The sequence below is a fragment of the Drosophila kikkawai genome, chromosome 2L (genome assembly GCF_030179895.1).
Source record: "Drosophila kikkawai strain 14028-0561.14 chromosome 2L, DkikHiC1v2, whole genome shotgun sequence".
NCBI classification, from domain to species: Eukaryota; Metazoa; Arthropoda; class Insecta; order Diptera; family Drosophilidae; genus Drosophila; species Drosophila kikkawai.
The window spans coordinates 25850706-25868904 of NC_091728.1; the positions used below are offsets into that span (position 1 = coordinate 25850706).

General features: G+C 47.9%; 1 protein-coding gene across 1 annotated transcript in view; it reads right to left on the minus strand.

Moving 5' to 3' along the window:
• Positions 1-204: 204 nt before the first annotated feature.
• Positions 205-18199, minus strand: part of dpr12 (defective proboscis extension response 12) — a 73642-nt gene continuing 55647 nt past the window's right edge. Inside the window, exons 3-10 of the mRNA XM_017161189.3 lie at positions 12010-12940; positions 7257-7381; positions 6555-6644; positions 5070-5237; positions 3413-3547; positions 3138-3351; positions 2498-2609; positions 205-2431 (exon numbers count right to left, since the gene is read on the minus strand). Of these exons, the coding sequence (XP_017016678.1) occupies positions 2413-2431; positions 2498-2609; positions 3138-3351; positions 3413-3547; positions 5070-5237; positions 6555-6644; positions 7257-7381; positions 12010-12121 (975 nt within the window). The 5' untranslated portion in view covers positions 12122-12940 and the 3' untranslated portion in view covers positions 205-2412. The remainder of the gene's footprint in view (positions 2432-2497; positions 2610-3137; positions 3352-3412; positions 3548-5069; positions 5238-6554; positions 6645-7256; positions 7382-12009; positions 12941-18199) is intronic.

The following is an 18199-nucleotide window of genomic DNA, read 5'->3' on the forward strand; positions in this document are numbered from 1 at the left end:
CATCGATTTGTCGTTTGCCGAGAAGTTTGCTGGACGTCTGTAAGGCGTGATTGGCAATTGCAATGCCACGGACCACTTGAGGATTACTTACCGAATCGCATTTTCCATGCCCCATGCCTGTGCCCCCCATGATACATAACATACATAAAAATAGATTAACGAGGGGAACTTTTAGTTATTATTTAAATTACATTTATTTTCCATGATAATCACTTGATTTATTCGAATGCATTCCTGGGTCACCATGCACTTTGGTATTTGGTATTTCTGACGCTTCGCATTCTTGTATGTACGAGCACAATGTAGTTCTTGTTGGGTTTATTAATATAATTACTATTATTAAATTCATATTCGTCAAATTGTTGCAAGTTGAAATTGTACAGTTATGCGCAGGAGCATTTACATTGAAAACGTTTGAATGGATTTATACTGTTTGTTGGTTACTTTGCCACGACTCTCGTCCCTATAATAATTTCCTCTGCCCTCGCATGTGACTTTTACTAATTAACGAGTGGCCATACCAGCCACTCGTCGTACATATGGTAATAAAAATTATTTACAGTGGAAATGCTTAACAGTGAGAACCAACCAACTCGCTCCTTCTGAATCGAGTCAAAATACTCGTTAGTTGTCCAACGGGCTTCGGGCATACGCATACACATACAAACACATCGAGGAGGCTGTGAAATCGCTTTAGTATCGTTAGTTTATCAATAGTTGTATTATTTTGCAGTATCAATGATTTGATTACGCTACGCTTGGGTTGCCCCTGGGTTCACACTAAGGATCTATTCAAACTTCAAATGGTATCTCTTAACAGTTTTATGTTTGTAATTACGTACCGACCACGAACGAATACGAATGGTAGCTAATGCTGGCTTAAATCTGACAACACATCAATTCGAATTTGAGGAGATCCCCTATGTGGTATTCTATCGTAAGTGAAGACTGCAGCCTAAGTGTAATAAACAGTCGAGAAGTTGTACATAATTCGTTACGTAGATGTTTGTTTCTTGATTGAGGGTTTGCAACTCGTGGGCACGGGCAGGACCAGGATGCAGGATGCGAAAGAAATTCTCGCAACACACTCCTGCCCGTGCCGTAGGCGAGGACGAGACGGTTCGGGGTCTGGACGCCAGTACGCTGCGGAGATTTCCGTGTCTTTATCGCTTCGGCTATTTGCCCGTAAAGTAATTAATTTTCAATTCTCTGATTTGGCTGATTGATGGAGCTTCGTTATCCTATACTCGACTCTGTGCGTCCTGCGACCTGCCGCCTTTCTTGCGACCAGACCGCCTGCTCCCTTGTGTGTTTTTGCAATTAATTACAGCTTGTTTTTGACAGTTTCAAAGCCCATAAAGCATCCGCATTCTCGTACAGCGCCCCTCCTTTGCCACACCATTCCCGTCGACGTCCCCGTCTCGTCCTCAGGTCCTGGCCAATATATTGCGCATTTTCAGTCGGTTGTATGCCTTGTGGTCGCTGGTGGTGTAGCTGTATGATTTCCGTTTTTATTTACACAATTTAAATTAATTTTTTCTGCATGCGGTGAGTGTTGTGTGTGGTGTGTTGTGTGTGCGTGTGCGTGCTATGCCATTTGCAATAAAATGTATTTACAAACTTAATAACATAATTAATTAATATGGGTTGATGTTCTCGTTCTTAGTCCCGCTGCCGCTCTGTCCTGGACTGGACGCTCCGCCCGCTGCCCTTTTTATACTTTTAGTTTTCAATTAGCAATTAGTAACAGTTATATATGGCGTTTTAATGCGTGTTTTGTGTTTTTATATAATATACCTCATTTTTAATGGACTCAAATTGGCTACTTATGCAAATTCCGCCTCCACTGATAAAGTTTCAGGGCTGCAACGCACTCAACTGCTCGAACCAAGGCATTCTGAAGTAAATTTCCGCTCCCAGTTCAGCTCAGCCAGCCGGGGAAGCCGGGGAAGCCGGCTCAGTGGCATTGCAGCACGCATACATACACAGCATAACTTACAGTACGTATCATAACAGTGAGTACGGCAACCGAGGAGCCGGGGCAAGTAATCCGGCGCTATTCGAAAACGCAAATCACATATAACAAAATCCCTCTAAACATACTGTACACAATCAATGGGAAGTGAGTTGCCAACTAAACTAGGAGTTATCTAGACTTGTCTGGATGTACGGGAGATGCCTGGCATACGTACGGTACACACATGCGCCTGCGATTGGATTAACTTGATTTTTACACTTGAGTGCGCAGCTCTCGCTGGGCTTAGCTTAGCAATTATCCTAGACTCGGGGTTACTCAGTTATTAACTCGGTTTCGGTTTGTTTAGGTTTAGGTCTAACGCTGGAATAGCTTAAATAGGATTTCTTTGTCGTCGTGCTTCCGCTCCGGCTGCCGCCGCTGGCCCGTACATCCGCTTAGGTCAGGAAGATGCGTCTGGTGGAGAGGAGAGGAGGAATTGGGATTTGCATGTCGCTGCAGATTGGCCCTAGGGACACTCACCTCACGACAACCGTGTTCAGCAGGAGGCAGGGCGCCAGCATCGACCTAAATATGTGCGTCAGGCGATCGGCCGAGGAGGTCTTCCGGCGCGAGATGGCCGCCATATTGTCGCCTGCAAGTGACAGCGGGATAAATTTGAATTTGAATTAGAACTGAAATTTGTTTAGCGACAGCGGGGCGAATGCAATTATGTGCACCAACAACCGTGCTCTGCATTTTCCCTCCGTCATTTTCGCTTTAATAAGCTGCAGGCACCGCGCCATTTGCATACTTTCATTTACACGTCTTATCATTATTGTAATTCCAAAGGTAAATAAAAAAGGAAACTACTATCATAATAAGAAAGCAAGGTCTCTTCGGGAAACCGAAGTTTTTATACCCTTCTAGTATGTCACATCCGTTCCTATGTCAAGATATATTGTTTTTATATAATATATTAATTAGTTGTACAAATATTATTTCATTTCGATAGCTTTTAAGCTAAAATACTGGTTTTTACCTAAACACAAACGGACGAACTTGGCTAGATTGAGTCGGTTTTGACGCTGCTTTTTCAGTTTCAAATTTCTCATAAAGGTCCATTTAAGTAGTTTTCTTATGCATTTGATTGATTAAGTAGCCGTATGTGACTTTAGTTTACCTTTGGAGACAAAGACGTAGATGCTCGCCGGCTCCGTGTTACTGGCGGAGCAGGTATAGTTGCCGGAGTCGGTGATCTGGGGCTCCCGGATGATCAGGCGGCTCTGTGTGCGGGGCCCCGGAGTGGTCTCGATGGTGATGTCCCGCCGGGAGTCGACGTAGTTGATCAGGCGATCGTTTTTCTGCCAGTACACGTACTGCGGTGGTGTCGGACTCTGTGGGCCGATGGGAATCAGTGGGACTGCGGGCTGTCTGCCCTGACTTTTGCAAACTCACCTTCTCAATAATGCAAACCAAATTGATTGTTGAGCCCATGTCGACATGCAGCTCGCCGGAGCCCAGGATGAAGGCCTCCGGCACAACCACTTGAAGATTCACAAAGTGCGAGATGATGCCAGTCGGTGTCGAGACCTTTGTGTTGGTCGATGGTGGTGTTGTCGGTTCCGTGATAGGGTGTCCGGGAAAGGGAGAAACCCGGAAAGTGGAAAGAGCAAGTGCGGCAATTGAGTGCGATTGGTATTCGTAATCAACTCGAATCTTAATGCTTCAGTAAACTGCGAGCAGAAATCACCCCGTCACCCCCTCCGGCCGGGCCGAGAAGCCGTTGCGAGTGCAAGAAATGTTGCACTCATTGAAATGCAAATCAAACAATTTCAATTTGGCACGCAAAAATGAAACAAAAACGAATGCTTTCTATATAAGTGTAGCGCTTTCTACACGTCCCAACTGGTTCCGGCCCGGACCTCTTCTCCAAAATATCCGGCAGGCAGCAGTTGCTGCTGCAGCTTCTCCGAATCCGCTGCCGCAACGGAGGAGGAAAATAATCATTTCGGCATATTTGCATGCAGCTCTCGTTTTCCGCTCCGCCCCACTACACTCCGGAGTCGGTAGTCGGTAGTCCGTAGTCGTTGTCCGTAGTCGACGGTATGTATTCCGGGGATTGGAGTCCAGAGCCCGGAGTCCGGAGGGGACATCCCATGACCCACTGACTCGCAGCCTGACTCACTGACTGACTGGTTTGCCCTGGCATGCGGCTTCTCATATTGAAATTGCATGCAAACAATTTTGAAATTGAAGCTACGTTTCCGAAATTGTTCCCCGCTCCCCTGGTCCGTCCTGAACCAGCCATAAACCCTCAGCCCTCGGCCTTCCTCCATCCATCCAGTCAAAGCAGCCCGAGTGGCACTTGTGCTGCTGCGCAAACAGAGTTACTGTCAAGTGTCCATTTCAGCAGTGTCTAACTTTGTTGCATTTCGGTTGGTTGTCTTTACTTCTTGTCTTTCCCTCAACGGCTTACCCCTGCCCAGCCCAGGACCCCTCCTAAGCTGTTTTCTTCTTTCCGGACCGGGAACCCGCCCCTTCCATATTTGCATTCGTATGACTTTCGAAATTACTTGCGTATTACTCCGTCGGGCAGAAATAGTGGCCCGAATTTGTCAGTGTCCGGGCTATCCGGGCCCGTGTTCCGGCCATATCCGCTGCAGCCTGCTGGCAGACAGTCACACGTTTTTGGCTGGCCAGTGGCCACAGAGGCGGACCTGTCAGCCTCATCGGCCGAACCCCCATGAGCACTGCGTTGGGACGTTGTGTGGCAGGACTCAGAACTCGCACCGGCTGCCGACGACAGCTGACGAGCTGGCCGCGGGCAACTGCCTTAAATCGAACCTTTGCATACAAAACTTGATTTGCATTTTACAATTAAATCATGCGCAGGCAAACAAATCGACGTCTCATGAAATCTGCAAGAGCAAAAAGCCCGCATGCCACAGCACGGGGCACAGGGCACGGGGCACGGACGCAAGGAGCCGAAACGAGAGCGTATGCAAATGCGACTTTAGTTTATTTCAACTGCGTCGCATGCATAAAATATGGAGCCATCACGGGGCGACCGCACCCACCCATCCCCTGTCCCCCGGGTTTGCCGCCCACTCACCTGGCACTCGTACATGCCGTGATCCCGGCGCTGCACAAATTTTATCTGCAACGTCCACATGTTGGAGCCGGGCGTGTGCAGAATCGCGAAGCGCTCGTCGTTCGTGTAGAGCTGGGCGCCCGACGAGAGGATGTGCCAGTCCCGACGGCGGATCCAAGATATTTGATTCTGTTGACGAAATGCGACGGCTTTATTAACGGCGAACAAATGGGAAATCGAGTACTACACACAGATAATTAATAGCGAAACAAAGTAGGCAGACATGCCGCTCATGCAATTAGCGGAGCATGCGAATTTTTCTCGAAAAGTAATTAAAAAGAACTCGGGAGTCCCACCGCTGCAACCACATGCCCATGTCAGAGCCGCGATGGCGTTTCAGGACGCTTTGTGGCGGATTAAATTACGACATGGCTTTACGGGTTGATAAACTATTTTTAATGTTCCGGCGGTAAGCAACTGAAGGACAGTGGAAGTTAAAAATAATAACTTAAAAACGAAATGAAAAACTAATCAGTCCTTAAAAAAGCAATTATAAATGTACAAAAGAAGAGAATACTTTGAAAATTTAAAAAATATATTGGAGTTGAATTCTAAAAGACATTATGATAAAAATCACTCAATACAGAAACATATTATATATAGTCTAATTTATTTTCAGCTTTCAAATGTTGCAGCTTGTGATTGTTTGATTTGTGTTATTATTCGTGGCTCTTATAAATTTAGACTATTTTTAAAAACGTTTTCAAAATAATACAAAACCAAGAAAGACTTTCATCAAAGCTGATTGCGATGAAAGATAGTTTTTACGGTCGCTCAAAAACCTAGGATGGTCTGGACTATGTTTGGAAAGTCCTGGCCTAATTAATTGATATTTCTGGCTTATCCACACCCCGATCCATTGCGTGTCCATTGTGGGACTTAATTGCTTGTTAGCCAAACCGAATGTCAAACAATGTGTACTGAAATTGTCATCCTGCCAAACGTTTGCTTTCAACTACAAATTAAGCTCTTGTTCGGCTGTTGTTCGTGCTCGGCTGCTTAACAAATTAGACTTTTGCGTGCCGCGTTCGAGGAAACAAAAAGGCAAAATGAAAATGCCATATAATTAGGCAGGAAAATGAAATGGAAACGAAAACGCAAATGGGAAAGTGGGGAAATGGGGCAAAAAGTGCAAATGGAATATGCATATGCGATTGCAGCAGCTGTGCTCCGCACGGATCCCGCCTATCTCGCGCTGGGCTCGGATGGAATTCAATTTTGCAGCCACTAAACAAAGCGCTTTCCATGCAAGGACTTCGGGGATTTAGTGTGCGGGATGCTTGGTGTAGGGTGAACGCTTTCGCTTCTGGAAATGGCTGTGGAGTGGGACAGGACAATGAGGGCCAGAAAAACCGAATTGAAAAGCACGGAACACGACTAAGGAATGTCGTCGCAGTCTACGACGACGTGGTTCGACGAGGTACAATTAGAGAGACAAAAACAAACCCAATTTACACCCACTCTGTCCACGCCGGAGACCTTGCAGACCAGAAAGGCGGTGCCACCCAGCTGGACGGTTGTGTTGTGCGCCATCAGCTGTTGGAGACGGAGAAAAAAGAGAGGGTGGAGAGAGAGAAAAAACACAAGACAAAAAGTTAAAAGTTCTTTTTTACGGTAACAAAGGGGAAAGGGACTTAAAACGCGCCCGAGTCGCACAATTAGTCAGCAAAACAGAGTCCAGGATCCAGGAGTCGGAGCCAAGGACCCAGACCATATAATACATCAGAGTCAGAGCTGTCCGGACAGCGAGGACGATGTGCAGGAGCTCCGGATGTCTGACGGTTGTGGCGTGCTTGCTTGGATAATTAGATTCGAAGCCAACGCGAATGAATTATAAATAAGCACTAAAGATTAATTAGTCCCGGCGCAGGAGCAGAGATCCGAATCGGCGCGCCTTCCACGATGGCGGGTAATTAGTGCCATCCCGACTGGCTCCGTTCTCTTTCGCTGCATTTTTCGGGGCTGCATTAACATATTGATGGTCTGGGCCAGGCTCTTGGTCCTGCAGTGACCATTGTCTTTGCTGTGGCTCAGAACCACGTGACGTGGTAGCTGCGCTCGCAGCCGATTCAATTTGAATCCGAATCGAATAACAGTTCATTGCAATCGGTCGGACAGGCCAGGGGGCAATCTGTCATCGGGACTTACCTCACTATCCTCGAACATTGGACTGTCGCTCGAGTCGAGATTATTATCCAATTTTGAATCGGCGTTCATGCCGCCGCGCATCCACAGCTTCTTCCAGTCGTTATCTGTGAGTATTGACTTTTGATCTGCAATCAGAGAAAGAGCAGCAGCGTTAGACAAAGCCGGAGTGGAGAGTGCATTCGCAGTCGCAAATCGTGTTAAAGTTCGGCTTGGTTCCCATCTTCTGGCCCTCAAATCGGATTGCCTTGATTCGAATGCAATCAGCAAAAGTGTCTGGGGCGGTGCAGCTGCCAAATGGATGTGATTGGCCTCGGGATTGAGCAATCCAATCCAATCCCCCCTCCCCAACCTAGTCCCCAAATCCGAGCCTGTTGAAATAATAAAGCTCTTGATTGACGTGCCCAGCGTGTTATTTATGATTATTGCCGCTACACGGCCTTTATCGATCTGCCCACACTAACACGGCTTAGGTAAGTCGCTCTGTGTTTAATTTGCCTTTCTGTCTGTCTGTTTGTTTGGACAACCCGTCCTGCGCCTGGCGTGCATTAAAAGCTAGGCAAGGCACTTAAATAGACTCCTCGGTCGGGGATATTATTCCATTTTCACCCAGTTCGGTTTAGAGATAGATATTATTCCGTTGCTGCAACACAGTTAATGACAGAGCTAAATGAAGGGGCTACCGGAGAGAGGGTTGGCGGAGAAGACTCTTCCTTTCGGTGGCAGATTAAATTTCTTGAAGAGCTCCTTCGGAAAACTTTCCGCACTGTAGCTGCTTCCTGAATCTGTGCTCAAAATCTGCCCAAGAGGCAGCTAAGCTAATACGCCGCCTTTATCAATTTACCGAGTAGCCGACGCTGGCCAATTTTATTTTTAATCACTGCAACTACGTCCCACGACTAATTAGGAAACTTTGATTGCCTGGCAACCCGGCTGAGTGGTGCAGCTGGCCGTCTGGCAGTCGAAATTAAATTTACGCCGGACTGCGCTTTACTTTTACGCTTCGCGATGCGCGCTGGAAGCCTTTAAGGACCGAGGGCTAGGATGTGGAGCTACTGTTATAGGCCCAAACCTGTAGGCAAGTGGGCTGTAAAACAAAATTTATCCAATCAATCAGGCGGACGTAATGCAAAAACCCCTGCAGGGGAGCCCTGCCATTTGTTATTTGTTGTGCGCAAGGCGAAAAATCGAAGACGAAATCGAAACCCGAAATGCGCAATGTCGTTGTCTGCAGGCGAGTGTGTGCCCCGCGTCCTTGCCCGCCTCCGGTTCTGGCCATAAAACACAGCGAAGCGAGCTCACACTTTTATTGCCTCGTAAATTTTTATAGTTCATACTTTAGGCATGCGTATGCAATGCCACAGTCCTGTCTCCGTGCCTGGATGTGTGTACGTATGGGGCTCGGAGTGTCATTTGTTAGCGCCGTGTTATTTTCGTGGCCGAGTCCGCAGTGACGTCAAAGTTTTCGGCCACGCTGCATTGATTTTAAATGTGCTCCAAGCCGGCTTGCTCCGGCCTCGCCAGATAGCCATTTGCTGAGACAGTTCCGACGATTAATAATACTTGGCCAGGCAAATCGAGCGGAGAAAGCTCAGAGAAACCCAGACAAGGGCGAGTCCACTTGGCTAGGGACGTCTCGAGGCGGCGCTGTTTATGACGGGTCAGGTCGCTTTCGCCGCACAGTCAAACGCCAACTCCTTGGCCACGCACACCACCAGGCGCACTCACAGAGGCAGACTCTTTATCTCTGCATTTGTATGCATGACAGGGCCACACATGTAATCGCACACGCACACGCGGGCAAGTGCAAGTGGAAATAGATTGCGAATGTTAAGAGGAATGTAAATGCTCGGCTCGAGACACAAAGCCAACGAACTGCTTGCCGGGAGCTCTCTGGACCTAAGGTCAAGTGGGGTGCGGTGGGGCGAAGGCCGAACGCGATAATAGTGAAAAAACACGCACTGCTAATAAAATGGCTAAAGCCGCGTATTTCAACGCATCCTGTTCGACTCCCGGCCGGCAGTACGTGCGCATGTCAGCTGCCTGCGGCTTAGGCGTGTGAATTATATTATGCCTGGAAGTAGGCAACTGTAATAAAACTTGCGCAAAAAGCAATAGAAAAAGGTCGCCGCAATACCCACTTTCGGATCCGGATCCGCCGAGGCGCTCGGCTTGAGCCCGTTTCTGGGCGAACCGGATGCCGCAGCCAAAGGAGCAAAAAGCGGCGGCAACCCACAAGTTTTCGCTTTCAATTCTCCTCGTTCCGTTTCTTTTCCTTCGGTTCATCACATTTTTCATAGCATTCGGCCACTTCGGCCGCCCCACCGCTAAAAAGCGATAAATAATGAAGTCAGCAAGTGCGTCTGGCATGCTCGCATGTTTATTATTAATAATAAATATTTCTTGTCAATCTCTCGCCCCGCCCCCCGACCTCTTAAGTTGTATGGGCCGCAGTCACGACACATTGGTTATCGTCCTTGTCGTCCTTGTCGTCCTTGTCGTCGTCGTAGCTGTAGTTGTGCGCACTTGTCATGTTTCAAATTATTATTTATCTGTCTCAGTCGCAGTCACCGCGCTGTCGCTGTCGCTGCCGCTGTTTCCGCCGGCGTCCCTCGCCCCTTGGTCCGCGGTGGCGTATACGTAATATTTAAATTCCCCGCCAATATGTTGGCTCTGGGAGCGTCAGTGTGCGAGTGTGCGAGTGTTAATCCCCAAATCTGCTTAAGTCGACGCCCTTTGCCCGCCCGGCAGGAGTGCTTAGCCCCTCTAAGCTGCCTGGCTCCGCGCGGCCTGGGGAGCCGTAACCCATAACCCATAACCTGAGACCCTGTCTCCGTGTGCGGGTGAGAGATCGCTCCCCTGGCCCCACCTCATATGCGCCATGAGCTTAATTTTAAAACCGCTAAGCAAATTTGCGAAATAGCTGACAGCGATGTGCACCACACCCCCACCCACTCACCTTCCACAGCCATCATCTTCAAACTCATTTGCACTTGAGGCAGGAGAGGGAGTGGGGGAGGGCAGAAGGTGTAATGCGAGAGGAAAATGGAAAATCTGTTGGAAAATATCAGTGTTAGTCCCTTGTTTGTGCCCGACGGAGTGCGTGTGCTGGAGCGACCTTGAGCCCCGAGCGAGTGTGGCACAGACACACAGTCGGACTCCACCCTGCTTGCTTGCCATTCACTTCGACAGTGATGTTTTCGGGCAGAGAAGCCATAGAAGTACGTCTGAGCAAGCCCTTGGCCCGACTGAATGGGATCGGGTTGTCAGTTGGAGGACCTGAAGTCGAATCTGTGCAAACACGCTGACGGAGAACTTCGACTTGGGGAAAATCATGGTGCTGAAATTAATCCAGCCCGGCACAGGCAGGGTATAAGCGCTTCGTCATTCCAACTGGAGAGATTCGCCTCACTCCTCGAGTGCCACGCATATTTTCACACACCGTCCTCGGCACACCACCACACCACGCTTTCCGCCGCAGTGTGCTCTGCACTTTAAAAGTCAATTTAAAAAGTTTCTTCCGACAACGATTTCCAAGCCACAAGGCGTCGCAATAAATTTTCAATTTTTGCACTGTCACGCGAGCTCAGTTTGCTCTTTCGCCTGCAAAGTGTCCCGCCCCCCCACCTTTCCAGGAGGCTGCGTAATGAGCGGACCGCGCGTTTCGATAAGGTGTCGCCGTCGTTGCCGCCGCGGCGGATAATTTATGCGTAACGCGTTTGGCCGACGGAGAGCAGTGGAAACAAAGAAAAAAAAAAAGAAAAAAATTATAACTAAACTAAGGCTGGAGTCCGGGCTACGAGGGGACTGCGCCGACTTTGACTTTGCGTGCCTCCCCAGGTCAAAACCAAAGCCGCAAGGGCAGCAACAGCGCGGCCCATCAACAAGGTGGGTCGCCCTCGGTGCTAATCTTTCCCCTGTGTATTTTTCATTATCCTTATTATTTGTGAATGTTACGTGTTGGCCATAACTTAGGCGCTCTAACGATGCGTATACGTGACGAACACATAGGGGGCACCCGAGGTGAGTGCCTTGGGTGTGGCTCGTTGCCGCGGAACGTCGTCCATTTAAAGTAAATTAGCGGAAGGTCAAGACGCAACGCGGCGCGAGCAAAAATTTGTAATTATTTGAGCAGCAATTGTCGAACGAAAAATGCATAATTCTTTGAAGAGCAATTGGGGAGAGAGTGCTTGCATTTGGCATCTGTCACCTTTGACCCTGTTTCTGTGGGCTCTGGCTTGAGCTACGCTCGGTTGCATTCCAATTTTGAAATGGATTGCAATATTTATGCATACCTACATATATACCTCAGTCGCCCATCCTCCTGCCTTTCTATAAGTATATTTCGAAATAAAGTTTTGCGCCGCAGGTGCATGCTTAGCACACTGCCAGGCGGAATAAGCCCGCGCGGAGATGATAATAAAATTCCTGGCATAATAAATCCGAAAATTGGCAAAGTTTTGCGCCGGTCACGTTAAGGGGCTTTAATTGTGGGCCTGCCGAGCAGCGCAGGCTCCCGGAGCTTGTAACGATTTGTTGGCTTTGTGAAAATATTAAAATAAACTGCTGAGTACTCTGGGCGGTAATCGGCAGAGCCCGTGGATTGGACTGGGCGCATAAATTTAGTCTTAATTTACTTAGCACTTCACAAAGCCATGCGCCAGCTACGGCCCCACGAGTGCCCACGGCCAATGGAGTAGCCCTAATTAAATTCTGCGAGGAGGAAAATAACAGGCAAGGAGATCTTGAAACCCACCTGGCTCGAGGGTGGTGGCCAGGAGCAGCGTCGGCAGACAGAGCAGCAGGATGCGCAGTTCCATCAGGTGCAGGGGCCGCCGCAGACGCAGCAGCAGCCGTGGCGGCACCATTCTCGTATCTCTCGCTGTTCCGCTCCTGTGACAGCCCTGTTGCTGCTCTCCTCCAGCTACGGCAAACTGCCTAGGCCTGTGTCCTAGTGTCCTGGGTCCCGGTGTCCTGGTGTCTTCGGCCGGGGAGGGGCAGGCACATCGATGGGTATTGTTCGGCTGGCTGTTGTGGCTGCTTATTAGGGTTAATGGCTTTTTGAATGAACGCTCAGGATCCTTTCAGCTGCGGCAGCAACACAATGCCACCATTCCGGTACACATATGCCCGGGCGGGCTGGAGGGCCTGGCGGAGCTGGGTGCGATGCGTCGCTGATAAATGATGCTGGTCCAATGTGCAGCGCTGTCTTTTTTTGCCTTCTCTCTCTCCCGTCAATGCGATGCTTCTGTCTTCTGTCTGCTGGCTGCTGTCGGCCTGTTGTCCTGCGAGTTACAATGCTCCTCAGCCTTGCTCCTGCCGCTCGTCGCAAATTTGCAGCTCGTCGCGCGCGTCTTTCTTTCGGGCTTTCTTCTCTAGCGGCGGGGAGGGGACAGAGGCGGCATGCTCTCCATCATTTTTCATGTCACTGCGTGTTAGCACATTAAGCCGAGCAGGGGTCCGTGTATCACTGGCTGTATCTATCTTGTATTGTGGGACTGGCAAAAAATTAACACTCGCTTTTTATGAAATTACATTCAATTTGCTGTAGTGGCTGTTCCACCGGCCCTTCTCCCTCCGCCCAGGACAATGACAGTAGCGTAGTGCCGAGCGTGGCGGCGATGATGAATCGTTTCTAATGTAATGTTCTGGAGGACCTCTCTTTGTGCCGGTCTCTGCGCAGCGAGCTGTAAGGACAAGAGTGGATAAAAGTGCATGAATATTAGATAAATAGCAGATTCTTGGAATTAAATTGTATGTATGTATGTGGGGCCTAGAAAAATTAGAGAGCCTAATTAAAATTACAATTCACTTCGAAAGACTCCTTCCCAATAGGTACTATACATACCCACTTCCGTCTGATAGTCGCAGAGATCTCTGGTATTTCGACTCATTTACATACAGAATGAAATTTATTTATTGTTGAGGCTAATTTGGCACATTATTTATAGGTCAGCGATGGCTGGGAGTGCGGACCCTGCCCGAGATTATGCATAATGGCCACTGCTCGAATGATCCAACAATTGCCCTGACGGACCTCTGTCCAGGGCTTACCATAAATTTGTATTTATTTGCCCGCACGCGTGAGTGAGTTTATTTAAATTTTTATGCTGGGTCGCATAAAAAGCGGAGGCCACTGGCAACTTCGTCAAAGTTTTGTAGCTTGTCATAATTTTTATCGCAGCGCGGTCTTTGTTCTATGTCTGGTTTTATTATTGCTTACATTTTATAAGTTTTTATATCTGCGTCGATGCTTACATCTCCATGGAGCTCTGCAGAGGCAAAGTTTATTCAACTTGCCGCGCAAATAGCGCTAATGAATCCCCATTTCGTGGAGCTCTGTGCACATAAATTAAAATTGAAATTCGGCCGCAGAATGGCCGAGCGTTCGCTCATTTTAATTACAGAACTATGTGGCTTTCTGAGCTCCCGCTTCTCAATTTCCGAATTTCTGATTTTGCGCAGCGTCCCGCAAGTATGCTATGGTATTTAATTAACGCCACTGCTCTCATGGCCAAACATTAGCAAATGTCATACGGCCCGAATTTATGGCACACTCGTGTGCAATTCATTTAAATTGATAATACGGCTGGGCTTTGAGGGCATCGAGGGCTTCCAGGGGAGGCCAGTAGTTGTTATTTGCTTCTTTCGCCCTCGCAGTCCGCATATCGCATCGCAAATGCAGCAGTTTAGAGTAATTCGCAGAGTAAATGTCATGCCAGAGGAATGCTTGTTTATGTATCCGTATTCTCTGAGTACGAGTACGAGTGCGAGTGCCAGGCGAGTGCTGTTCTACACAACTATGCACTTAAATGCAGTCACGTACACACACAGCGACGTACGTATTATTATCTTGACACAATGGTGCCATAAAACTTAAAGACCCCCACAGCAGTTTGTCGTTGCCGTTGCCGTTGCCTTTGCCTTTGCCATTGCCTTTGCGAGGGCAAGCGCTGAAGGACATGGCATTTGCCTTTGCCTTTGCCTTTGCCTCCTCAGCCTCTTTCCTTTCCCTTCCCATTCCCCTTCCAACCGGACCCAGTGCTTTCACTCTTTCTGTTTCTGTTTCTGTTTGCCGCCGTGCTTCCCTGCCACTCCCTCCGCCCACTGCAAGTGCGCATTTGTGTGCATTTCCCCACACCGCGCTGCCTACGTTGCCCGCCTTCTTCTGGCGCTCGGAGGTTATATGGAAATTGTAATAAGTTGCAAACCAAAAAGCTGATGTCATGAGGTTAGTTGCTGTGGCTCAAGTTTCAAGCGACAATCATGTGCTTTTCTTTTCCTTTGTGCTCCGTTCTGTTTTGTTTTTCTTGGCTGCTGACCTCATACTTCATTTTGTAGCTTTTGTTTAGCTTGTCATCTGACTCGGGCTCTGGCCCGAGCTCCGGCTCTAACTGCGAATAGCTGTAGCTGTGGCCGTTTCCCTGGATGGGAATGTGCATGGGGATGTGACTGTGACTCTGGCCCCCTTCGTGATCGTTGCATAATGCACTGCGATGGTGCGATGGGCCCGGACATATTGTTATTTCAGCCGTTTGGCCACGCTGTCGCAAATGTAACGGCCTGCCAACATACTGAGGGCCCACCCTCTCACATTCGAGCCACGGGAGCCACAGGAGCCTGCAGGATAGAGATGGCAAGGACCGTGTATTATGCTTGACAGTAATTGCGAAGGGTGGTGAATTATTAATATGTTTATTCGGGGATTTGGCCTTAGGAAACTAAGCGGTGGTCACCCTGGCGTATGATTGATGTGTTCTGTCAAGTTCCCCCGCTCTGCAGGCCGTGAAGCACACCTATTTCAAAAGGCAGGCTCAAAGTATTATTTAATGCAAAGCAGAGAGGCAATGAGATACGCGGTTTTAAGAGACAATATCCATTTTGTATTTATCACAGACAAATTACACATCGTAGGAATACATTTTGTATAATATGTTAGACAAGTGGATCAAAAAGGTGTTGTCATGGAGATAAAGCTGTCTTGGCTTTTATCAAGTGATGGTAAAAACAATCAAAGGTTATCACTCTGATCAATTGCCTCTTTCTTAACACCGAGATGAATTAAATTGACAGAAATTAGAACCATGATCTTAATAGCAATAAAATTACATTTACAGCACGTTAATATTCTTTGTAGTTTAGATACATTATAGAGAGGTTGGAAAATGATTTGGTTTAGGATACGTATATCTGGCGATTGTGTTTTTCGAAAAGGCACCCTTACAGTGATGGCCATCACAGAATTTGGATTAGCTCTTATCAGATATTAACACCTAATCGATATATTTTCTGTGTACCTGCACGATGTCCGACGACTTTTAACCTCACTGTGCGGCTACATTAGGCGTTGCGCCAATAAAATAACCACCAACTAGGGCTTGGAAATATTGCTTAAATTGCAGCAAATGTGGGCGCCCGCATTGGTTGGCTTTTTAATTAGCATTCGTAATTAACACGATTACGGTGGAAGCGGGGAAATTAGATAATTATTACGGCTAACTCCGGCCTTGACCAGTCGATGGCATTTGTCATGCCCACTCGGATTGCCTCGGATTTCAGGGGCCAAGCCATTTATATGGAATTGCAATACAAATGGCATAAATGCGGCAGCAAGCCATAACAATGACCATTCCGTGGCTGAATTGTGGACGAACGGGACGGCCTCCTCCTCCCCTGCCACCAACAATTTCAAATGGAAATTCTGCGTTACGCATTTTGATTGCACTTGAGTGCCCGCATAAAAACGGGCATTATACAAATTTCGCCTTTTTAAGTGCGGACAACTGAGTTACAGTGTAATGCCATGTATCAGTGTTCTGATGTGCGTGTGTGGTCATTTGCTTCTCTCGTGCACTGGTAATTGTTTTGCGCACATTTCCGTTTCCGCTGCGTTGCACTTGAATGCCCTTAATTTGCGCTATTTTTATTTACAGAAATCTCCTGTGGCCTCTGGCTCGCTCTTGATGATTGACCAATTGTCCGGCCCCCGCAATAAATGAACGTGCCATTAAAATGCACATTTAAGGAATGCATAACTTAATATATAGTATATGTTATTGATCACCAGGGATTCAGTTGATTTTTAGAGGCTGTCTGGAGACATCTTCCATAAGTATTCTATTCTATTCTATAAAATGTGCAAAAGACGCCTAAAATTAATGGTCTCGCTGACAGTCAAGTTATCAACTGAAAATAGTCAAGCTGCACACGAGGCACTGGGTTTTTAAGATATATAACACACTCGCAGTGACCGGGACCCATGATGTAAGCCTAAGCTCACAGTCGCAGAGTGTGCTGGAAACTTGTTTGTTTGCCCGAGGGGGTGCAGCAAATCCTTTCTCGGGACTTGTTCACAACATTTAAGAGCGAAAGAAACTTGCAAGTTGAAAAACTTTTTCAATTTAAGCACGCCGCGCCCCTGCAGCTCCTATGCGACGGCATAACTTTGAGTTTTGCGCCTGTTAATTTACCGCTGAAAAGTGCATTGGCCACATCTGAATTATTCCGAGCCATTGCGTGTCGGCGAGGACAGTTTCTTGAACTTGACGCGGCCCAGGAGGGGCATTGGCTGCTCATTTATCCCTAATTAAAGCCACCCGACCGGAGAGCAGGGAGGAGATAGCAGGGACGACGCTGTCGACAGCCCGTTTAGCGGGTGCGAACTGCAGGACGCTCGTAAGTATGCTACCAAATATTTAAGGCGCTTATCCCTTAGACTTCACTTATGTGAGCGAGTGAGTGTGTGTTTGTGTGCTGGTGGGGCCCAGAAAAATCGTGGCAGTAATAATAAAAATAAAACTATTCTCGGTGTTTATTTAAGTTTGGAAATTGTACAAATTTTCGTAAATTGTTTTGTGCTTTGCCACGCTTGTTACAGGCCGAACGGACGAAACTTTCCCGGCCATCGCCTAGGTATTATTTGGATGTGTGTGTGTCACTACATTTTCGTCCTTCGCCGTGCCGCCCTCGCCGCCCTGCAGCTCCTCAGCCCCCGCCACCCCTCGTAGCTCCGCCGTACCCCTCTTAGTTGTTTCTACAGCATTTGCTGGATTTTTTTTTGTGCCGTGACTGCAGCAAAGTTTTAGTTTGCCAATTTTGCCTTTCCGTTCCCTTCGTGGGTTATTTTTCTTTTTCCTTTTCACTTCCCCTGCTTTCGTAGCTGAGTTTCGCTTTTTCGGTGGAAATTTTTGTTTCGTTTTGTGCTTTGTTAGTTCCGTTTCCGCTCGACGCTCGCCCGAAACCAAACCGTTCTCCAAACCCTTCTCCTGCCGCTCATAGCTTTCCAGCTCCGTAGATACCAGTGCTCTATTTCTGTGCAAGTCCCGCTCGTTTTTATTTCGTGCGGTGTTGTCAACTTACTTCTATGGTTGGTGATTTATTCTTTAAACAATTAAAGAAAACAAAAAACGTGGTACCTGCGCAGATAGCCGTGTCGCAGGCGCAGCTTTATGAATTTTTCAGCTGAATTATTTACAGGAAAGCCCAGGATAACGCTCTGTTGGCCGTAACTGAACATGCACCCGACACAGCACCTATTTTCCTAAACGACGGCAAAGCGCTTGGGACCTGGCGGAATGCGATGCGGGGTATCTGAACTGCCTCGGCCATCGCATGAATCAGCCAGCCATTAGTCACTTTTCGTAGTGAGCGATTTTTCCCGAAACGTATGCACCCGGCACTGCCAATGCATTGGGAAGCAGCTCGTCTGCCGTCAACCGACAGCCGACGGTCCTGGCCACAGCATAACTAATAAACGTGACTGCACTAGTTTCATACAAAATTAATTTCGCTTTTTTGCCTTTTCACGTGTGTGTCCCCTGTGCCAGTCAACTGGCACATAAATCTTGGCAGGTATTTCATTAAGTCGGCGTCGGGCGATGTCGCATCGCGTCGCTGCTTATAAATATGTGCAGACACACCGCAAACGCGCCCTCGGAGCCCACCGC